At 39.7% G+C, this 24,784-nt stretch overlaps 1 protein-coding gene across 1 annotated transcript; it reads right to left on the bottom strand.

The window, feature by feature from the left end:
* Positions 1–5,130: 5,130 nt before the first annotated feature.
* Positions 5,131–23,123, bottom strand: fam189a2 (family with sequence similarity 189 member A2). The gene is made up of 11 exons (XM_074637537.1): positions 22,705–23,123; positions 20,327–20,383; positions 17,776–17,886; positions 14,359–14,478; positions 13,481–13,588; positions 11,542–11,675; positions 11,308–11,443; positions 9,657–9,726; positions 8,155–8,394; positions 6,988–7,328; positions 5,131–5,554 (listed from the first exon to the last, which is right to left on the bottom strand). The coding sequence occupies exons 1-11, from the start codon at positions 22,993–22,995 to the stop codon at positions 5,243–5,245; spliced, it is 1,920 nt and encodes a 639-aa protein (XP_074493638.1). The 5' UTR covers positions 22,996–23,123; the 3' UTR covers positions 5,131–5,242.
* Between the last annotated feature and the right edge of the window lie 1,661 nt (positions 23,124–24,784).

The raw sequence follows: 24,784 nt of genomic DNA on the forward strand, positions 1-24,784 counted from the left end.
ATAAATGACTTGCAGAAGGACTTTGGCTTGGACTGTGGTTTGTGGTTTCTAATTGAGCCCTAGTTCATGAGGATTTTTATGCTGTTTTTGAGTTCTTTTTCTTGTAGAAAATGTCATTCTGACATGTTTCGAAGTGTCAAGAAATTTAATGGAAAAAAGTCATAGTATACTATGTGGAAAAATTCAATGAAAAAAAAGTCGTAATATAGTATGTAGACAAATTTCATGAAAAAAGACATAATATAGTATGACAATTTTCATGAAAAAAGTCATGGTATAATGTCGAAAAATTTCTTGAAATAAGTTATACTATATTGTGTCAAAAAATTCATGAAATAAGTCATACTATACAATGTCAAAAAATTCATGAAAAAACTCATGGTATAGTATGTCGAAATTTCATGGGAAAATGCTCATATTATAGAATATAGAAAAAGTCATAAAAAAGTAATAGTATAGTATGTCGAAAAAAGTGACAGTATAGTAGCTTATGTCCAAAAAACTCCCAAATAAGTCATAAAGTATGGAGAAAAAAGTGCTAAAAAATCATAGTATAGTATGTCCAAAAAAGTAAAAAAAAAAAGTCATAGTATATGTCTAAAAAAAAAAAAAAGAATAACGTCTTAGTCATAGTATAGTATGTCAAAAAAGTCCTAAATAAGTATGTCAAATAAAAAATCACAGTATAGTTAGTCAAAATAAGACAAAAAAGTCATAGTATGATATGTCGAAAAAAAGTCCTAAAACAGGCACAGTAAAGTACGTCGAAAAAAGTCATAGTAGTTTGTCGAAAAAAAGGGATAACATTTTTGACTATCTTTAACATACTATACTATGACCTATTTATGATTTTTTTTCAATATACAAATTTAGAATGCGTGTTGTTAAAGTGTTAGTATGTAAAATTTTAGAATGCGTTACATTAAAGTTCTTGAATGTTACATTTTAGAATGCGTTACATTAAAGTTCTTGAATGTTAAATTTTAGAATGCGTTACATTAAAGTTCTTGAATGTTACATTTTAGAATGCGTTACATTAAAGTTCTCCAATGTTACATTTTAGAATGTGTTACATTAAAGTTCTTGAATGTTAAATTTTAGAATGCGTTACATTAAAGTTTTCCAATGTTACATTTTAGAATGCGTTACATTAAAGTTCTCCAATGTTACATTTTAGAATGTGTTACATTAAAGTTCTTGAATGTTAAATTTTAGAATGCGTTACATTAAAGTTCTCCAATGTTGCATTTTAGAATGTGTTACATTAAAGTTCTTGAATGTTAAATTTTAGAATGCGTTACATTAAAGTTCTTGAATGTTAAATTTTAGAATGCGTTACATTAAAGTTCTTGAATGTTAAATTTTAGAATGCGTTACATTAAAGTTCTTGAATGTTAAATTTTAGAATGCGTTACATTAAAGTTCTTGAATGTTAAATTTTAGAATGCGTTACATTAAAGTTCTTGAATGTTACATTTTAGAATGCGTTACATTAAAGTTCTCCAATGTTACATTTTAGAATGTGTTACATTAAAGTTCTTGAATGTTAAATTTTAGAATGCGTTACATTAAAGTTCTCCAATGTTACATTTTAGAATGCGTTACATTAAAGTTCTTGAATGTTACATTTTAGAATGTGTTACATTAAAGTTCTCCAATGTTACATTTTAGAATGCGTTACACTAAAGTTCTTGAATGTTACATTTTAGAATGCGTTACATTAAAGTTCTTGAATGTTAAATTTTAGAATGCGTTACATTAAAGTTCTTGAATGTTAAATTTTAGAATGCGTTACATTAAAGTTCTTGAATGTTACATTTTAGAATGCGTTACATTAAAGTTCTCCAATGTTACATTTTAGAATGTGTTACATTAAAGTTCTTGAATGTTAAATTTTAGAATGCGTTACATTAAAGTTTTCCAATGTTACATTTTAGAATGCGTTACATTAAAGTTCTCCAATGTTACATTTTAGAATGTGTTACATTAAAGTTCTTGAATGTTAAATTTTAGAATGCGTTACATTAAAGTTCTCCAATGTTGCATTTTAGAATGTTTTACATTAAAGTTCTTGAATGTTAAATTTTAGAATGCGTTACATTAAAGTTCTTGAATGTTAAATTTTAGAATGCGTTACATTAAAGTTCTTGAATGTTAAATTTTAGAATGCGTTACATTAAAGTTCTTGAATGTTACATTTTAGAATGTGTTACATTAAAGTTCTTGAATGTTAAATTTTAGAATGCGTTACATTAAAGTTTTCCAATGTTACATTTTAGAATGCGTTACATTAAAGTTCTCCAATGTTACATTTTAGAATGCGTTACACTAAAGTTCTTGAATGTTACATTTTAGAATGTGTTACATTAAAGTTCTCCAATGTTACATTTTAGAATGCGTTACACTAAAGTTCTTGAATGTTACATTTTAGAATGTGTTACATTAAAGTTCTTGAATGTTACATTTTAGAATGTGTTACATTAAAGTTCTTGAATGTTACATTTTAGAATGTGTTACATTAAAGTTCTCCAATGTTACATTTTAGAATGCGTTACATTAAAGTTCTCCAATGTTACATTTTAGAATGTGTTACATTAAAGTTCTTGAATGTTACATTTTAGAATGCGTTACATTAAAGTTCTTGAATGTTACATTTTAGAATGCGTTACATTAAAGTTCTCCAATGTTACATTTTAGAATGCGTTACATTAAAGTTCTCCAATGTTACATTTTAGAATGCGTTACGATATAGTTCTTGAATGTTACATTTTAGAATGCATTGTGTTTACAGTTCTAGTATGTTCAATTTTAGAACGTGTTACGTTATAGTTCTTGAATGTTACATTCTAGAATGCGTTACGTTGCAGTTCTGGCATATTCAATTTTAGAATGCCTTACGTCACAGTTCTATGGTGTTTAAATTTAGAAAACATCACATTACACTTCTAGAATGTCCAATTCTACAATGCGTTATGTTACAGTTCAAGAATGTTCCAATGTAGCATGTCAAAAAAAGGCATAGTATAGTACATCGAAAAAGTTTGTCAAAAAAAGGGATAGTATTGTATTTCAAAAGAAGTCATAGTATAGTATTTCAAAAAATTCACAGTACATGTTGAAAAAAATCACAGTATAATATGTCAAAAAAAAGTGATGACATTTTTGTCTATCTTTGTCATACTATACTATGACCTATTTCGGTGAGTGGAAAATCGGGGCTTAAGTCGTGTAGTGTGAACTAGTACGGAGGATAATGACAAAGCCAATGTCAAAATATTTGATATATTAGTTGCAGTGCGGCTCAAGTGTCTTTCATCAGTCGGCACAGACTGTGCAGAAGAAGCCTTCCAGCACATCTGACTGTAGCCAGATCTCAAGCAGAGTGAAGCAGCTGCATACCCCTGCTGTGCAACTGACTGAGCTGGACAGCTCGCCCGTTTGCCAGAAATTTCCCCATTTCCCTTTCCAAAAAGGATGGAAGTTATAGTGTCTCTCTTTAGGACTCCTGCAGTGTGCACCATAAACTACGAAATGTAAACCCGCTGACCTCCAAGATAAACACGGCAGTGCAGCCCAGGGACACAGAGAATGTAAGTAATAGAAGGACAGCCAAAGAAATCCACAAACAGCCTTCATACAATACTTTCAACAGGCCAGTTTCATACAGTTCTTTCATGTGATGTGGAAGTTATCGCATCCAGTTTTTCCGACTTGTAAATACCATTTATGCCAACATAAGCGACTGGGAAACTGGATTTTCCTGAAAGCTCCAATTCATTCTACCTGCAAGCACTAAAGAAGAGAACAGTGCCTGAAAAAGCAAACGCCTCACATCAGCCAAAGTCTGTGTTCAAGGTAATTAAAGCAAATTGATTAAGGCTTTATTTAACAGGGACAGAAACGGTCATTGTCAACACGGGAATCTTTGCCAACACTACCTCCACATGATGTGTGTGCACACACACACACCCCACCATTAAGAACACAAACATTTTGTACCAAAGTCAATTCATTGCATTGGAAGAAGAACCACAATTCACTTGCAGTGGCTGGATAAATCTGTGTGGATCTTTCACATAATAACTTTCACAACCAAAGCTTTGTTGTTTGCTAACTGGCAAGCCAGCTACCCAGGTGAGCTGTGACTATCTATAGGAACACTTTATTAAATGGTCTGTAATTTTCAAATCATTTCCAATAAGTTTCCTGGAAAGAACTGTACAACTTGGTACTAAATATAAAAGGTAAAGTGGTTCAAGTGGTACACTTAAATTCTAATTAATTGATATGAGCTGAATATGAAAACATTTAAAATGATCCCATTTTCCCCATAATTAGTACCACATTTCTTTCCAAGGAACTTATAAGGATTGATGAAGAAATTATGGACCCATAAAATAAAGCATTACTGTTTTATCAATATCTGAAACGCTGATGCATCTGACCATTAAATAACACCATGACACTATTGTATTGTACGACGGCCTATTAGGGCCATTGTAGGTAAAAAAAAAAAAATGATGACGGAGCCGGGGGAGGGGGGGTAATATTCCGAGAAAAAAAACGTAGAATTTCCGAGATTAAAGTAGTACATTTACGAGAAAAAAACTTTGATAACCTGAGATTAAAGTGGCAAATTTACGAGAAAAAAACTCACAAATTTACGAGATTATAAAGTCGTAAATTTACGATAAAAAAAAAAAACGAGGAAAAACAGTGCAGTGCAAAGCTGTGGTAATGAAAAATAGTGGGCGTGTTTGTTTAGGAACCACATCGCTTCACTTTGCAAGGTTGGATCAACCTCAGCACACCACATATGCCACCGACAGTAATATGAGCCGCCGATTGCAATTCTGAGTTCTTTCTTGGAATATTACCTCCCCCGGCTACAATGGCCCTAATATGCCATCGTAGTATTGAGTTGACTGGAACAAATGCAAACATATTACAATATTAAAATCTCAAAGCATACAAAACTTTGAATGCTGGGTACTATCTTTCAATATAAGGTGCCCATATTTTTTTGATTTCACAAATAAATTGTCACAAAAACAGTATCAGCAGAGCAAAAAGGTTGTTTTTTTTGTTTAAAAACTGCACTCATACACACTCATCTTCACACATCACACACACACACATATCCTCCTCAGTGGTTGGATTATAATAGTTTTCTCTCAAAGTTTAGCAACAGCATCCAGCTGTGTTGCCATCCAACATCATTTCAATACGATTGGTTTTCCCCTCACAGCACCGTCTCTCTAAAGACTCCGATCAGACTGTGAGGGCGTTCAGGATGATCCAGACGGGACCCTGTCCTTGACCCGGCCCTTGAACCCCCTCTAGAGCCCGCCCTCGACCCCACTCTTCTACTGTTTCCTCTATGTTCCTCAGACTGGAGTGCGGCACAGGTGAAGGAGCTGAGGTCCCCGCAGCTCTGCAGGTGCAGCAGACCGGGCCTTCTCCTGGGGGGGCGAGGGAAAGTCTGGGAGTAACTGGCTGCCGGCTGCTGGGGAGGTTTAGGCTGACTGGGACCCATCTCGGAGTCAGTGAACACCTGAAAGCCAACAGGAAAACTAATGTTCACGACCGCTCAATATATAGACAGAACAAACACACCATTTATTCATTTATATATATACACAAGTGTTATACTGACAGGTGTGTCTGTTATTTTGTCCACCCCATTTAGACACAGAAACACCTCTCTGTATAACAGTTCAACATCAGCACAAGCTTCATCCTCCTGAATGATCATAGAGCTGACTTAACATCTTTCTAAAACAGCTTCAACACAAACTGGAGATTAGAAGGAGGATTTATTACTGGACTGTTGTATTAGACTGCATTAGTTTTAGCTGGGTGTACCTAATAAACTGGCAACTGAGCGTAACATTCTAAGCTAGGCCTATTCAATTGGTCAATTGATTGAAAAAAAAGTAGCTAGAGTGAAATTACTGGTAACATATGAAAGTAAAAAATGTAAGGAATCCATTGGCACCACCACAAAAACTGGCATGGCCATTTTCAAAGGGGTCCCTTGACCTCTGACCTCAAGATATGTGATATAATGAAAATGGGTTCCATGGGTACCCACGAGTCTCCCCTTTACGGACATGCCCACTTTATGATAATCACATGCAGTTTTGGGCAAAAAAAACATGCCCTTTTTTGCATGCAGTATTAATGGGTTTAATTAATTAATGAATTCATTCTTTCATGTTTTTCAGACTATGTACACCACTTCTTTGCGACATATATTGTTGAATGTTAAAATATAATAAGAGTTGATAATTACATAAGTATTACATATCTTTTAGAACTGGTTTGGTATCTCTGTGACAAAATAAAATCTTAACATTTAAAGTGTGTTCGTGTGAATAATCATTTTGACAACAACAGTGTCACAGTGTGTCAGAACTTTTTCATCAAATGGCCTTGAAATAACCTTTATCACCACGGTCTACAGGTTAAGTTATATTTTATATTGTTCTTGTAGTCAACAAATCTCCTAAAAAAAGAGCCAAACCAAAACTGCGCGTTCCTTCGTTACCATGAAACACACTCACTGTAGTTTAATTTGGCTCCACATACACCGTCCTGCTGCCCCAAATACTCACTAGAGCACCAAATGTGGATTAATCCACCGCTGAAAATAGTCCCCAACAAACGTTCCTCCTGTTTGAGTAACGTTTGATAAAAAGTACAGTGACAAGCTGCTTTAGGAAATTATTGCACCTTTTTCAAAATGCCACAATATAATGTGAGGTGTTTTTAAAGATTTACGTCTTCAGTAGGAACCAATGGAAACACATTGTTGGTTTTGGTCTTTTCATTGGATTTGTTGACTGTAAGAAAAAATAATGCCAGCCTTATCCTTTAAGCATTAACTTTTTTTGTACTTTACCCAATCTCAAATGGGTGAATTACCCTTCACTGGTTTTTGTATTTGTAGTTTTGAACAACAAATGTTTCTGTATGAACTCCTACCTGTTCTATGTAACTGGCACAGCGTACCGCCTCCTCCATGTGCTCTTGATCTGACTGCAGGACATTCCGTATGCTGTCCACCAGCTCCTGGACCTCGGGGGCCAGGCCCTGGGCGGTCGGCTGCTCCAGGATTTTTCTGACCAGCTGCTGTGTGTGTCGGTAGCTCTGGTAGTCCACCATGGAGGAGGGCCGGGGCCGGCGGGGCGTCCTGCTGTCGGTGTTGCCCCGTCGCAGTGTGACCTGGCCCTGGGTGTAGGCAGCCAGCGTGGGCTGGGAGGTCTGGGTGGAAGAATCTGTGGTCTGAGGAGAGGGAGCGAGGGGAGCGTCGCTGCTGTTCAGCACTACAGCAGACATCAGAGAAGGGAAGAAGATGGTTCAGGTTCTCAGATGTACCGGTATATATCCTACATATCATTTGCAAACAGTGCTTTAAGTGTGAAACAGAGCTTTAGTGGTACAAAAGTGGTTGATTTAAGGTGTGGATATAGGAACATCCATGAAGGAGTATGTACTGATCTAATTGACATAAGTGATTCTTACAGTATCTCGGTGTGTATTTTATACTGTATGAAAAGCTTCTCCTTCCGTTCATTAAATTCATTAAATTCTTTTTTTTTTTCATCTGTGAAACGGGTGGGACATTTTTTTTTACAAGCACAGCAGTTTTAACAGCTTTTGACCTATTAATCAGGGAAAAGACCTGCACTGACGTTCATATATAAACATGTATATATACAGTACTTAAATTACAGATCAATAAGATGGTTTCCTGAATAGATTTCATTATCAGCAGATGGATTTATTAGTTCTTTAGCTTTTTGAAATCATACTAAAAATCACATATCTACTATCATAAAATCCTGTGGTTGGTTCGTTTTTTGCTTTCACACCACAAAACGAACCGCACCAGAGTCCGTTTGGAAGTGTACTAACCAGGGCAAACGGACCGGAGTTCGTTTTAACCTGAACCAAACAGGTTAGGTGTGAAAGCACCCTTAGATACCGTACTGAATAAATCTCAAAGGGTTGATCGTAGAGTGTTGATGGATCTGCTGAATGAAATGTCTTACTGAGGTGCAGATTGGATCACAAATCATCTCACGCTGGTGTACAAACCTCCCCATAATTGCATAGTTGTTAATGAGCAAAAAGAAAAGGAAAGCCAACCTTTAGCAGCGAGGTCCATCAACACGGGGTCACTGTTGGAGCGGTGGATCCTCGCTTTCCTCCTGGTGGTCAGTGCTGCAGAAGGCTGCTGCTGCTGCTGCTGCTGAGGAGGAGGCTGGGGCTGGAGCTGGGACTGAGGCTGGAGCTGGAGCTGGGACTGAGGCTGGAGCTGGGGTTGGAGCTGAGGTTTGGCTTGCGTAAGGACGCCTGGTGATGCCGATACCATTTGGGAACTGCCGTCTAAGCAAAAAAAAGACAGATGGACACAAGTGCTATTAGAACAAAAGACAGTGTCTGACATTCATTCTAACACAGACTGACAGAAGATGGGTGGATGCTCCAACTAACAAATGTGGCACACATTTCCATAGATGCGGAATGCATCACACATACAAGTGTGTCTGATCACATACACAAACATAAGGGAGTTTTACATAGAGTGGGACAAATATGACAGGGATCACATGACCGCTACAAGCAGCTGAAAGTATATCAGTATCCCGAATATGAGGAGTACAGGACGACGTGAGTGCATCAACCAGAATCATCAGAGAAGCAGCCAAAATGACATGAACGTGTATAACCGATTACTCCTTACATGTAAAATACAGGCTGGTAGCAGAATTCCTAAAAACATACAACCAAAGGTCACAGCCAAATTGTTGTGTCAAGTTCTCATGAATATTCTTGCAAGTAAAACTTCTACGTGAATGGATTTTGAAAGCCACGCATAAGACTCCCTTTAACAATCTACTTACTTCATGACTTACATATAACACCGAAACCATTTCTTTATAAAAACTAATAACTTACGTCAAATTCATATAAATTGACCATTTATAGCAAATTGTTTGACAGTTACATTTGGTGGAAAGCTCTGCTGTTTGAAGGAGATCTCAGAGAATCAGTGGTTTTGATGGTTGGCTGACATAAAAATGAAAATTGGATTCTTTCATTTTGTCATACATCATGTGCACACAAATGGAACTGATATTACAAAGGATAATATTCAAATTTTTAACATTGCTAAGTGAACTTTGTTGTCAAGTATGATCTGTTACAAAAAGATTTTCATTATCTCCCCGCAGGCGTGAGATAATGAAATTCAGGCCTTGACACACTGAGGTAAACCTCAGCCAAGAAAGCCCACTGTAGCACTAGCACGCACGTAAACAAACCGACAGTAAAGCTGCGGGTGCACTTCCACACAGACAACGCAGCCCCACCTCAGGGGAACCTGTCGAGACGTGGCAACATGTGTAGAAAAACTGGAACGATAAAACAACAAAATATGTCTTAATAGAGTTTTGCCTTGCACAAGTGAAACAGCTTGGTAGTATGATACCTTTCCTGTAAATGACACTGGAGCACCCACTGTCCCAGTGTTTTGTTCCAAATGATCATCCAATCGCAGGGCAGTAGAAAGATTACCAGAGCAGGTATCTCTGAGTTTTACGTTCCCAGATCCCCCCCCTTCCACACTGTGTGTAACTGGCTCCTACCTCGAACGGAGGCTCCTGGTGGAGAGTCAGTCGGGTTCACAGTCAACTCTGTCAGAGCAATCTCTGTCTCCTGAAATAAACAAACACACATCATCACACTGGGATAGGCAGAAGATGTTGAGATGGTAATTATAATTTATTGACAAATTCAAATATCTCTTTACACCCAGAATTCATCAACATGACGAGCTGCCAGTTTCCAAGTTTAAGTCAAAGAGCAGTTGAACATAAACATTTCGATAGGCACAAACTTTCTCATTTTGCAGCTAAACCGTGCACTACAAGATGATTGTGAAAACATCTGAGGAGAGAAATAGGCATTAACATAACATAATAGTGATTCATATTTGATCAGCGCTGCCTAGTTTGACCGTTTGGTCGGAATTCGCCAGTGATTGACAGCCGGCTCTCATAGATGGCAGCTGGACAGCAGACCTCAGATCAGCTCTTACTGCTTGTTTTCCTCCGGTATGTGAAATCTTGCAGATGCCGTTAGGAGCACCGGAGGACACCGGAAACAAATGACTTTTTTCAGGTTACCTGTTTCATGTACTTCTGTCACGATATAGCGACCGTTATATAAAAAAAAAAATTCTTAATCATAAACTCGGAAAAAAAGTTTGGAGATTTGTGTTTGGTGGATTATTTCTCTGTTGTTACAATGCTAACTGTCCTTGTATTTTACATCGTTGGAAAGCCTGTTTATTTACCTTCACAATGATGTCCAACTTGTAAGGATCATGCATTTGTGGGATGAGCAGCACAGCTGATTATGTGGGTAGCGCCCAAGAAAAATTTGCCAGTGTATTCTCCTGTTGGTATTGACTCTTGTTTTGTTGGTCACCAACCTGGTCACACGTTGCTGTGGGATGGCGTTCCATTCCTCAACCAGGATTCGTTGCAGGTCAGCCAGAGTGGTTGTGTGTTCCCTCAGTGAAACCACTGGCAAAACAAGGCTTGTCATCATTGAAGGCCATCTCAATGCAGGGAGATATCGGGATGAGATTCTGCAGCCAGTGGCGATCCCATATCTCCACAATCTGGGACCTAACTTCATCCTCCAAAATGACAACGCTCACCCCCCACAGAGCCAGGGTTATCACAGACTACCTCCACAATGTGGGAGTAGAGAGAATGGAACGGCCTTTGTGACCAACACATAATCAGCTGTGGTGCTCATCCCACAAATGCATGATCCTTACAAGTTGGACATCATTGTGAAGGTAAATAAACAGGCTTTCCAACGATGTAAAATGCAATGCCAATCAGCATTGGAACAACAAAGAAATAATCAACCAAACACAGATTTTCAAACTTTTTATGTCTCAGCTGATAAGTAACAAGAAACTGCAGCACAGAAATAGCAAGTTAGGTTTCAGGTCATTATAACAGTGTCTCCATTTCAAGTTTAAGTTGATTTTTCAACTATAGAATGTCCTGCTCAGTATGTATCTGGGTCGCAAAAAAAAAAAAAATCTCGGGGACCCGTATCAAGATTGTTTTTTTATGTTATGAGTCTGTTTTTTAAAATCATTACTATCCGCCGATATATTATCTGTTTTTTTTAAACTCAAATATTGAAATCAGTATCGGCCTCAAAAATCCAGCATCGGTTAGGCTGTAGTGTAAAGGATGTTAATTTGGAGTGTACCTGTGTGACTGCGTCGGTGGAGCTTCCAGCGACAACCTCATATGGAGGTGGGGGGTCTAGAGGACAGAAGACCTCCACCCCTTTGATCCGAGCCCCGTAGATATGAGGGAGAGGGATCACACTGTCCCCAAGGATCCTGAAACACACAAGTCAAACAACAAACCAGTGAGTGAGTTATGTTCTATCGAGCTAAAAACAGGACTAAAGTATAGATGTAGTTGGGGGGGGGGTTACCGGCGAGCCAGGCGAGGTGTGTAGGAGTAGAAAGTGGAGAAGTAGGAGGGGGGAGGGGCTGGTGCCACAAACTCATCAGGGTCTGGGACCTGAGCAGGATCCTCCCTTTCTTCCACTGTGGCCCTGTGCTCGTCCTATCACAGAGCAGAGACACGTGACATCACACATCATGTTAAATGCTATTACAAAATCTCTGCAGCATCAGGCTTCACACGGGCTACCCTCTGCCTTTAAACACGTATCAAACATTGTATTCTCTATACACGTCTGGGTCAATTTGCACTTCCCCATCGCAGCAAAGTGAAGCAGAATTGAATCTAAAGCAGGGTTCACACTACACAAGAGAGAATCAAGCAGTTTTGGGGTCCGATTCCCCCCCGCCCCCCTCCCGACAACGGTCAGCCAAGCTCGGATTTATTGATGGTTCTAAAGATTATCTTGCCAGATGTTCCTGTGGTGTGAGGTATGTTGAGTGTTTTTTTACATCATCCGATCTGCTCGAAAGTCCATCCTGGCCGCACCGTTTTGAAATATTAAACAATATTTACGACCTGATATCGTGTTGTGAGAGGGGAACCTCGAGGACAACCGAGGATACAAAGTCGCAAATCTTTGCTCTCCACACAATATAGGAACAAAACTGTTAACTGTATCAATACATGTCGTTATGTGTGGTGGGTCTCTCACACTTTCAACATCTGCTAACATTTGAGAAATCTTTTACAGTGGGCACTGGGCTAAATTTTAGACAATTGAACTGAAGACTTTTTAAGGATCCCCCAGAAACCCTGTATTATATCAGACACACTGTGGTCACATGACCAGTGGGCACAGTGACAGCAGAACATAGACTAATAAAATGCAGCACAAACTATCAACGTGGTTTTATAAGCTGAGGTTCAAGGCTTTTTTTAAGTCCACACGGACACAAAAGTGCTTAAAAAGTAGAGAAAACAAATCCATGAAAACTCCACACTACTGATAAGACCATGTGAAATGATCAGGACAGTGACAACTTGGGCCTTGAGGTAAAACTCAACTGCTACTTCCAGGGTCAAGAATGAACTCTGAAGCTGACGGGGTTGTTAAACAAATAGTTCAACATTTTGGAAAATATGTTTTTTTGCTTTCTTTTGGAGAATGAGATGAGAAGATCAACACCACTCTAATGTCTGTGCACTCCAGTCCAACTGCTAGAACATAAAACCACATGTCATTTTTTTTACATTTCTGTTTGTGTACAGACAAAACAAACAAGATACTATGAAACCCAGCAACCGGATCAGCAGGGGCTAATGGGGATCCTTTTATTAATAAACAGCAAATAATAAACAATCTTCATTAGTGAGCCTTAAAGGTGTTCGTAGCTGTATTTTTAAAAAAAATATCATAGAAATGTCTGCGTCCAGCTAAGTGCTGACACCCTCCTGCACTCACACACACTGTTACTTATTCGGTCTCTCTTCAAACTCGCCGCTGACTATTTTGGAACGTTATTCGAGCGCTGCTTGAACGGAGACGGACAGAATTTGTGTCTGAGATGACAAAGAAAGCTGCGGAAAAAGGGGCGAAAAATAGCGTGTCCATCCGGGTGTCATGTTTCCATCACTTATATATACACACAATTATAGTCACAGACTCTCTCTCCACCTCTCTGCACTCGTATTTTGAGTGTAATTCATTTGCCAAAAAAGAGATAAAATGCACAATAAACAAAGATGAATTTGACTGATAGCATATTATCATTTTTTTCTCATATTTTCTATAGATATCACGATAATATTGTGAACTCTTTTGGCCACGATGATCATGTAGTAAAATTATAACATGACAGCCCTGTTTTGGATATTTCCCAGCAGTAGACTATAAAACCAACCCATTGTTGGTAGTGCCCAACATTAGCCTGGCTGCAGCAGACCTGACTGTGGTGTGATCGTACCATGCAGGGTGTTCTTGTGGTGAAGATCTGCAGGTATCTCAGGGCAGCTGCCATAAGGCACACGGCTGTGGTGAAAGCGTTCAGGGCACACAGTGCAAACAACACTTTCTGTAGAGAGAAAAAGACACCAGATCAGATCAGTTCAAACAGAGCAGACAGAACTATTTTATCTGTTGTGCACATTCAAATCAGACCAAGGGCTCAATAGTCACAAGGTGCATAGAATAGTGCATTACAAAAAGTTGATGACTGATAGTTGAGATGCATTTTGCTCTTCTCTTTGCTATTTTGGTACCCGGTGCAGCACGCATGGTGCAGGAGTTATCCAATAAGGCGGGAGAGGTGTTGGTTTTAGACATTACACTAAGCATAGACATTTGAAAGCATGACTCAACTGACCAACCATTCATCATTCTGTCACTCTGTAAACAAGCACAAGCTAAATATGTGGAGCCAATGTGCCGCAAATATTAAATCATGTAAATATAGATTTCTAACAAATACAAATTGTGTATGGAATTATGAAATTAAGTTTTGATGTCTTTTATTGTTCAATTTTTAGTAAAAATGTGTAACTTACAGTATTTCTCTGTACACACTAGGTAAAACCCATATCATTTATACTCTCCAACCAGTAGATGTGTTTAAATCAGCATAAAAAAAGAAATAACATTTATTGTGATTAAAGCAGGAACATCTGTAAATCAGTGCAGAGATCTATGAATGAATAGAAGTGACTCTCAGTATCTGTTGTCCACATTTTTCTTTTCTAACGTGATGATTATAAATGCGTATATGTGTAACTCTATTAAATGTGCACAGGATGTATCCACTGATCAGCTCACGGTGGATAACAGCAGTGATGTATAGAGGTGTACCTTGAGCAGGATCCTCATGGTGCTGCAGGAGTGGGCAGGGTGGAGCTCCAGCAGCTTCTCCTCGGGACATTTGGAGCTGGGTGAGAGGGAGCAGCAGTAACACACATCTCCAGCCTCACTCTGAAACAACACACACACACACAAGATTGTTAAGATTTAACACATTTCATAATTCATGATGCCCCCCAAAAAACATCTAGGCCTCTTCTTCAGGAGCAACTTAACAAATAATAAAATGTATTAAAAAGGTTTAATTGATCTCCTGCCTTATATCACACTTTGGAAAGATTCCGACGTGATGAGGAGATGCCATACTGGATTCTGATTTGATAATAATGTTTGTTTCAAACCTCAACATGATGTAACGTTAAGAGTAAGTTTACATTTCTGCACAAGCAATGAGTCAGTGAAATATCATTTACAGATGAAAGTATCTGTTTACATTTGACGCCACATGAAGCTACATCGGGAGTACGGCGATAGATCTGCTGCATCAGCATTTAATCTATTCAAATGGTTTTATTGGGTTTTCAACCATTTACACATTATACAGTATGCCAACATCTGCATCCCACCACTCTGGGAAACTGGCCAACAGAAGAAATAAATTCAATAAATAAAATTAAAAAAAAACAATATTATTAAAAATTATTATAAGGATATAAATCCCAAAATAAATAAATGAAGCAAAAAAAACAGTTATTATCAGTTACAGGCATTAAAAGAACAGTGTGTAGCATTTAGGGGGCTCTATTAGCAGAAATGGAATATAATATTAATAAGTATGTTTTCTTTAGTGTATAATCACCTGAAGATAAAAATCTTTGTGTTTTCATTAGCTTAAAATGAACCGTTGATATCTACGCGCCATGTTTCTACAGTAACCCAGAACAGACAAACCAAACACTCACGCTCTAAGGAGGGCTATTCGTGTTTTCACATTTATCACGACGGCCACCGTAGTTCTCCTACACGCTTGCCACACGGGAGAAGTTTCAGTTGGTTGCAATCTGCAACCTCACCACTAGATGCCGCAAAATCCTACACACTGCCCCTTTAAGTTATATTTCTTATTATAGTAAAGTAATAAACATTATTATAGTAGTGCAGGAATGGCTGCCATACTTTTTGTAATTTATTAACTGAGCCCCTGAAGGGTATATCAGGAGTTATGCATGGGGGGGAGGTGAGGGTGTAGATTTCCAATTATACAGAATGAGACGTCTTCCCTAAAAATGACGGAAAAGCAACAGCGTGGGCTCGAGAGCGATTCAGATCTCTATGAACAACGCCCAAAACTGCCAGACATGGCGCTGCGTCTATGGCCTCGTCACACGGACGAGACACGAATGTTTCACAGACCGTAACCCAAAATCGTCTCATATTAGGCTGAGCCCAAAATGAATGAATAAGGGTTGCCGGGTTTCGGTTGTACCGTTGACCAGGTTGGGCCAAATTCTGGATAGAGTTGGGCGAGCCTTCTCCAGATGCAGTCTGTGCAATATATACAGTATCTAATTAAATTGGATCATCAAACTATGTCTGACATATGGAGGTCATGTGGATCATTGCAATGGACGATTTCATCCCCCCACTTTGATTTGAGATGGTTTCTAGCGTTTTTTTAGACGGCCATAAACGTTTTAGCGCCAGGTGCCGAGTCTCACCGCTGGTCAAAGTACAAACATCAGACAAACACACAGACCTCTATTTATAGGGCAGAGTGCAAAACACTGCGTAACCCAATCTATTCTTTTACCTCCGACACCCTCACAGACAGGACAGACGTGAAAAAACAGAGCGACAGGAAAGAATCAGAGGAGAGGAAGCCTGGCAGAGGGAGGGAGGGAGGAAGGAAAGACAACTCAACAGCAGGAACGGTCAAAAGGTCACAAAGAGAGAAGCTCCAGCCTGAACATGACTCATCACATTTCCTGCAGCCTGACCTGCCAGAGATCATTTTCCCCGGTCAAAGCCAAGAGTGAAATGCTGTGTAGCTGTAAAATACCCCCAATGACCAACTGCAAACATATGAATACACACACGAACAGTACACTGAGTTCAATTAATTACAATAAATAGACATTATGAAATAATCACATGAATAAATACAGATAAAATATAACCACAGCATTGGGAAAAAAATAATGAAACTAATTTTTATTAGTATTAATTACAATTTTTATTTAATTTTAATTACAAATGTCCTTTTATCTGTTTTGTTTCACAGTGTCATGACTGTTTTATATAATGTCACGGTTGTGCCCTTGTGTTCCCATCTCCTCTTGTCTTCCTTGTCCCCCAGTCTGTTAGGCACAAGATACGAGATGAATAAATCCCTGTTTTTGTTATCTATCTCTGCCATCTTGACTGTAAGGGAGCAGAGAGGGACAACCGGGGTGAGATTCAACTCTTCTTTGTTTGGGAGGGGAGTGGGAGACACACCTGGAGGACATCTGTACTCTACTGAGTGCACTTTTCTTTCTAAAAATCTTTTAGTTATGTTGACGTCTGAATTTGATGCATGTTTCTTTTCCCCCACTACAATCCTTCCTCGTGGCTGTCATTATCCCCATCTGCCCTATTTGTTTATGACCGGTCCTCAGAGGCGAACAGTTTTCCACCGCAAAATTGCACGACCTTAGTAAATCCAGAGGAATACATAATCATCCTGTTAACATGTCTCCTCCTATTATTTGTGCAATCCTCCCTCAAATGCATATACAGCTGCAAAAAGTCTTAGTAAATCTGGCCTTTAGTCATCGAGACAAACAGTGCTTGGCTATTGCCTCTGTCTGAATGAGAAGAGAGAAAATCACATAACTGGCTCTGCCCTGATGCTGCAATAAGAAAACAAAAAAACTGCTGGAATGAAATAGAAATGACCTGAAATGCACTCTGTTAGTGTGAAAAGAGGCCGCAGAAAAATAAACATTTCATGATAATGAAATTATCAGTCAATGAGACTCAAAGTGGACCCTCCCTACCATAGACCCACTTGGTTTTTTAGGGGGGGATAGGGGATCTTTAGAGGGACATATGAGGTCAACAGGATATGCCATATACAAGTGGTGTACACATTAGTACATGTGGTAGTTTATCTTCACTCCAGCTTTAAAACTGAGGCCGCTACTGCCTCAGAGAGGGAGGTCAGCTGAGGACACCAGCGTCCTCGAGGATTTCACTGTGCATTCTTTGGCTTACTCGCCGTGTTATATCATTACCCCAGCAAAGTAGTTCAACATGGAATACATCAAAAAGATGAGTAAGCATGATCCCATTGACTTTCAACAGGAAAGAACAGAGGGAAGCAGAGACACACCGTGAAGGTGAAAGAAGGAGATACAGAAACTCTACAAATGATGAGACCAAAACCAGACACACAAACACACACACACACACAGGTAGCATCCTCACCAGTTGGCAGCTGGTCATACTGGAAACCAGCTGGGCTCCCTGGCAGCACAGGATGAATCCAGCCAGATTAAGGAGCACACACACCACAGACAGCAGGACAAACACATTGACCTGGAGATGGAGGGATGGGGAGGGATGAAAAAGGAAGGTAACATGGATTATTGTGGTTTGAACACTTGTGTCTAACCCTGTGGACATATTCTGTAAAAAAAAAAAAAACATTGAATAAAACACGATGTAAACAAACAGCAAGTGACAAAACAGTTACTGTAGCATGGACCATATGCAAACACAGGGAGAGGTGAGATGACATTAGATTAAAAAAAAAAAAAAAAAAAATAATAATTGCTCCCGGAGGCATAGCCATCGGTGTGTGAATGAGTATTTAGATTAAATCCTGATGGGCAAAGTTGGCACCTTAGTAGCCTCTGCCATCAGTGTATGTGAATGTGTGTGTGAATGGGTGAATACTGACATGTAGTGTAAAGCGCTTTGAGTGGTCGGAAGACTAGAAAAAGCGCTATATAAGTCCAAGTCCAAGTCCATTAGGATATAGTCCAACTGAAATCACAAATTTCCCCTTATTGCTATAAAAGCAGTGTTCAAATGTATTGTTGATATATTTTTAGTACTGAAAGAAGCAAAAGAGTGTATTTGAGGATACATCAGAAATGTTCCTGTGAGTGGGTCGATGTTTGACTTGTGCTTATTATAAACTGATGTTAGCGTTGCACTTTTCCCCAGTGGACGTTTGTTTGGCAGTTCGTTCAGCAGGCCAAGGTGCAGAGCAACACGCGTCTTTGAGTACACATTAAACCAGTTACATCATAACTGCATCTCTTTCTCTCTATGGAAGTTTTTATTGGACTTTATTAGTTGTAATCCACAGAAGACTATTCACAAATATGTACCATGATCAGCAAATATTTCACTATCAACAAACGTATTTTTGTATTGGTGTATTTGTGTTGCAGATCATGGTACATATTTGTGAATTGTCTTCTGTGGATTACAACTATTATCTACAGACCTGCTGCGGTACCAACTGGACAAAATTCCGTAAACAAACTGGAGGAAAGTTACAAATGTCATGTGGCCCATAAATCCACAGGAAGCGATCTGCAAATGCGCAAATATCATTCCACGTGTAGAAATAGAAGCACAAATGCGTATATATCACTTTAACGATTGTTATTGGTCAATATGGCTCATTCATGATCGGCGGCAAAAATGATTGGGGCATCTCTAATTGTATCAAGTGGACTGTCAGGGCCAGCAGAGTCTGCTCTTTCACTGGCCCGGTCAGTGTGTGCTGACTTGACTATGACTATGTGTTTGTTAAATACAGTTGGTGAAGCATTTAAGATGCGGATTGCTTCAGGATAAGTGCAAGTGTGTCAGTGTGCTGACTTGACTATGACTTGCCCCAAACCTCATGTGATTATTATAAAGTGGGCATGTCTGTAAAGGGGACTCGTTTCATTCACATATCTCGAGGTCAGAGGTCACGGGACCCCTTTGAAAATGGCCATGCCAGTTTTTCCTCGCCACAATTTAGCGTAAGTTTGGAGCGTTTGCTCCAGATTTACTGGCAAAGCATTTTCCCGTGTCACTGAACTCTTTTTAAAGAAAGACAGGAGGACGGACTTTGTCTTGAAATGATGAACATGGTAAGTTTAATGAATTTTTACGCATTAGCAACTGATTATTGCTTGCTTTAGATCAGTGCTGCTGGTGTGAATGTTTCAGTGGCCTGGCTGTGCCTTTGAGTGTGTATTTTGGCATATGTGTGTTTTTTTTTGCCCAGCAGCTTGGCTGGAATCTGTGGAAGCCTGTTGAATCCTGATTGTGTTAAGTTGTACAGCGGGAGAGCAGTTTTTTGGCCGCAGTGAAAATGCTTTTGAAAGGCTAAACATCAACAAATGTGGATTAAAGCAGAATATTTTGTTAGATAAAAACATGTTGCGAATTTTGATTACTTCTGTCTTTTTTCATTAAATTTTGACTTTTGGACAATTAGGCTACAGAGACAGGGACTGATCGCCGCAGCAGCAGTGGGAGCGAGAATAAATCACTTTATTCCACTTGATAAAGGTTACTGTAACTGTGAATAAGGGGTGGTTACGTCAAATGACAGTAGCCTATAGCCTTAGTGTCATGACAAGGTTATTTGAAGACGGTTTGATTGCGGGAGCCTAACACTGAAAGCCTAGGTCTAAAATACACAGCCCACCACTGAATCCTACAGCCGTATCAGAGCTGGATTAAGTTACTGCTAATGCCAACCAAACATGTCCTATTGCTGCTGCTTCACATTTAAAGACTCAACTGGAGAACACCGAGGTGGCTTTTATTGTGAAGCGGTCACAGGAAACACAATGTATTTGCACTGAGGACAGCACTGACAGCAGAAATCATCAAAAATGCGTCTAAAAAAACAAAAAGAGTAATTTTCTAAACCAGTCTGCAGGTTTTCATTTCAGCTTTCAGATTCAGATTTAAATTTAACAGCAACACAACATTGTAATCAATGCAAGTCAATATCCCTTACCAGTAACAGCATGGGCCTTCTCCATGTTGTGAGGCCTACGATGCCAGACAGAATGACCTGGAAACACACGGAGAAAAATTATTTTCATGTGGTGCAACATTGTGTGAAAAAAAAAAACACGACACAGAACTATACAAACAGATACACAGACATCTACAAACAAATGCACATATATAGCTAAATGTAATCCAGACTGAAAATCCAGGGAGTTCAGTCCACCACTGTGGATCCAGAACAGAGAAGAGTCTGACCCAGAGGAGCGACCAAAGGCTCCTACGGCTAAACGTCGTGACCACGGCTTGGAGGTAGGAAGGAGCAGATACCTTCACTGCCCTGTAGGCCAGAACCACAGTTATGAACTGGATGAATCTGCAACAGGGAGCCAGTGTAGTGAACAGAGAAGAGGTGTGGTATGGCAAAACTTGATAAGGTTGCCCTATAGGGCAAGCGAGTAGCTAGATTTGATAGCATTTTACCTGCCCCGTGCAATCAAGCAATCTTTATCATTAGGCTCTGCGTAAGGTAAACATCATATAACCTCTACACTGAAGTTGCAAAATCAACCAGTGATTCGGCTGGTAATGCTCTGCCATGGTGGAAAAAACAACAACAAAAAACACGGACGAGACATGTGACCTATGACCACAGTGACGATACAGACACTTCATACATATACTGTATAACAACCTGCCGATGCACATTCAACTCACGTTGGACCTGTGTCATATAAGTCAGCCGTCATTCTGTTTGTCACTGTTAGTAAAGAATCCAGTGTGCAGTGTAGTTCATACACTTCAGTGATAAACAAGAGAATTGCAGAGTAACAATCAGCTTCATGGTCAAAAAACATTGTCGTATTACGGCTACACTTCTGACCATAGCCCCCTCGGTTATCGGTCTCCTTGATTAAGCTAATAATAATAATAATAATAATAATAATAATAATAATAATCGGTATCACTCCTGAAAAAAAAAAACATCAGCCGATCCTTATATTCCCATGCACTAATTTCCCATTAGTGACCCACCTATGACCCACATGGGTAGCCCACATGGGGAGCCCATGTGGGACCTACTTAGTTAACAAATTGGGCTCCAGATAAGATGCCCATTTTGGGCCCATACCAACTTGGTACCCAGGTACCCCCAGCATAACCCATGTGGGGCCCACATAACCATGTTGGCTGGGATCATATAACCTCTACACTGAAGATGCAAAATCAACCAGTGATTCGGCTAGTAATGCTCTGCCGTGGTGGAAAAAACAACAACAACAAAAAACATGGACAATACATGTGACCCATGACCAGATTATCATAGTCTATAAAAATGCAGCGTAGTGACGACACAGACACTTCATACATATACTGTATAACAACCTGCCAATGCACATTCAACTCACGTTGGACCCGTTTCATATAAGTCAGCCGATCCTTAAAAGCAATACATATACATATGTACACATTTCTATAAATCATAAATCTCTGTTTGTATATCTCATTGTTACTGTTGTTGTTGTTGTTTCCCTTTGTGTTTTTGTAACTGACTCTTTCATTGTAAATAAGGGGTCGCCCCTCAATGACCTCTCAAGTATAAATAAAGGTTGAATGAAAACAACTAATGCATGATGTGTTATGCTGAGCTCACAGGAACATTTAAATGTAGGAAGTGTGTTTTTTAACACGCCGATTTTGTTGATGCAGTTACCACAGAAACTGAACCAACAAGTTTCTGTCTGGGTATGTATGCATGTTGATTTATGGAGCCTTTTGCAGGCTTGTTTTCACTTCCAAACAAGTTTGTTTGTTTGCTTATACAGCCTGTCTAACAGCCTATAGTCCTATACTGCTGCTGATGGGTCTTGATCTGTTGGACTTACACATAGATATCTATATAGTAGACTAAATACCCATCAGGTCTGCAGAAGTGTCTTGTTTTATGGGATTTCTTTTTCTTTGACAGGAACCTGTATTGCTCACGCTCCAGTGAAATACTATACATCAAACTAGCACTCCAGTAGCTCTGACAGACAGTAACATACGTGAGGAAGCGTCTGACAGTCTCATGTCATAGTGTCCCTGACTGACTGACTGTATTAATGGAAACCAGTCACAGTGGCTACAGCTCATAATGCCATATAGAGCATTGTTTTTCTGTCTATTTAAAATGCTAAATATATAAACACTTTGTACCTGTGTAGGATTAATTCACATGACTGTATGGAGCCTGTTAGCCTGGAATACAGCCTATAGCCTACTATACTGTTGAACTCTGGCTATTTTTGTTACTGTGAGAAAGTTTTAGAGGCACAGTTGCCATAAAACATTGAAACATGTCGTGCACACACTGCTAGAAGCCGCCGTGGCTGTCTGACTTACCGAGGATCCAGCCCAGAAGGGACATGAGTTTCGGATGGGTGGTGAGTTGCTGAGGGAGAGAGCTCCGAAGCACAACGCCACCATGGAGCCGCCGAGCAGCAGCTGCAACAAGCCCAGCGAGAGCAGCGGCCGGCCGGGCAGCAGCAGCCGAGAGGCGCCGCCGGAGCCGCCGGTAATCCGGGAAGAGGCGGCGGACAAGCCGCGGGGTCGGTTTCGGTAAGACGGCTCAGAGAGCTGCGGACCTCCGAGAACCGGACAGCAAGACCCCGGCAGCACCACCGGGAGCGACATCTGAGACTCGACGACGGGGAAAAAAACCCACAGAATCTGGTTCTCCACAGACAGAAGCGTTTGTTTGTTTGTTTTCACGGGTTATAGGAGGGTGGATCCTCGCGGAGCTCCGTGGGGCTGCTCCGTGGGGCTGCTCCGTGCTGCTACCATCATGGTGTCTGGTTTAAAATAACACCAGCTCGCTGAGCTGAGCCGAGCAGCAGCAGCAGAGCTTGTTGGGATTGACTTTCACATATTTTGGCAGCGGGGTGAAAGGAGTCAGGTCGGGGGGAGGGGCACGTGGAGGGGCAGCGAGGCGCCATGTGTGACATGTAAACAGCACGAGGGACAGCATGTCTACTTGAGGTCTTCAAAATATACCATACTGAGACAAATGGACACTTGAGACATTACATAGCATATAACACACATGTATTATAAATGCAGTGTTTCACATTTGTTTACCATGCAAGGAGGCAAGGAGGGGGTCATTCTGGATCAGGCCCGTGCTTAATTGTGAAGGACACATGGGCTTGAATTGAAAAAAGGCACCTAACCCCCCCACACCAGGGGTCGGCAACCTTTAGTATCAAAAGAGCCATTTTAGACCAAAAAAAAATCTGTCTTAATATTACGAGAATAAAGTCATAATTTTACAAGAAAAAGTCGTTATATTACAAGAATAAAGTCATTTTACGAGAAAAAAGTTGTAATATTACGAGAATAAAGTCATAATTTTACGAGAAAAAAAGTCGTAATATTACGAGAATAAAGTCGTAATTTTACGAGGAAAAGTCGTAATATTACGAGAATAAAGTCATAACTTTACGAGAAAAAAACACGTAAAATTACTACTTTATAATATTATGACTTTATTCTCATAATACGTACCATAGACCTACAACAATGAGAAATAAAAATGAAAATGTAAACAAAAACAGTTCACAGGGAGCCACTGGAGAGGGGCTAAAGAGCCGCATGGACCTCCGGAGCCGCTGGTTGCAGACCCCTGACCCTATTTATTCCTTCCTCACATACTGTAATTGTAAATGAGTGCAATGTTTTATATCATTGATGTGATTAAATATTCAATATATTTGATTTTACAATAACATTAATAACAACGTTCAATTAAAGCTGTGTCAAAACCAGTGAGCAATCCCCGGTTCTGAAAAGTGAAGCCGATGCTGAAGTGCCTTAAGCTTGCAGTCTTTCTAACGACGAGCAGGGGGTTCTCCTCCGGTTGCTAAAAGAAGTCTGATTGTATAGAAGTCTATGAGAAAATGAGCCTACCTCCCACTTGATTTATTACCTCAGTAAACATTGTAAACATGAGTTTATGGTCTCAATTGCTAGTGTCAAGTCTTCTTCAATACAGCACGATGTTCATTTATTAAGTTATGGTCCCATTTAGAGTCAAATAGACCATAAAGCAGGGGATGCTTTAGGGCGTGGCTACCTTGTGATTGACAGGTCACCACCACAGCGCTGTCCAGTCTACAAGTTGTCCGTGTTTTCGTCTTACAACTTTAACCCCTTCACAGTGTGTTTTCAGTTCAAAACTATCCTGTTCAGTGTTCGGTTGCACTTAGCTCCACCCTCTCATGTATCTTCTGGGGTTGTGTCTAGAAGACAAACCCCAAAATGAGAAAACATGCGGAAACTCTCGCAAGACTTGCCACCCGACGAACCATAACCACTTGAAGTCAATGCCTAACCTTAACCATCTCACAACTTGGGGGGTGGGGGTTACTTTCTAGACACGACCCAGTTCTGGTTGCAAAAAAACAAGATGGGGATGGCCAAAATG

The sequence above is a fragment of the Sebastes fasciatus genome, chromosome 6 (genome assembly GCF_043250625.1).
Source record: "Sebastes fasciatus isolate fSebFas1 chromosome 6, fSebFas1.pri, whole genome shotgun sequence".
In the NCBI taxonomy this organism is placed as follows: Eukaryota; Metazoa; Chordata; class Actinopteri; order Perciformes; family Sebastidae; genus Sebastes; species Sebastes fasciatus.

Coding starts and splice junctions, on each gene's coding strand:
- fam189a2 (XM_074637537.1), bottom strand. CDS start 22,995: ATGTCGCTCCCGGTGGTGCTGCCGGGGTCTTGCTGTCCGGTTCTCGGA. Junction 20,384..22,704: donor CCTTCTGGGCTGGATCCTCG/GTAAGTCAGACA, acceptor GTGTGTTTCCAG/GTCATTCTGTCTGGCATCGT. Junction 7,329..8,154: donor GATGGACCTCGCTGCTAAAG/GTTGGCTTTCCT, acceptor TGTCTGCTGTAG/TGCTGAACAGCAGCGACGCT.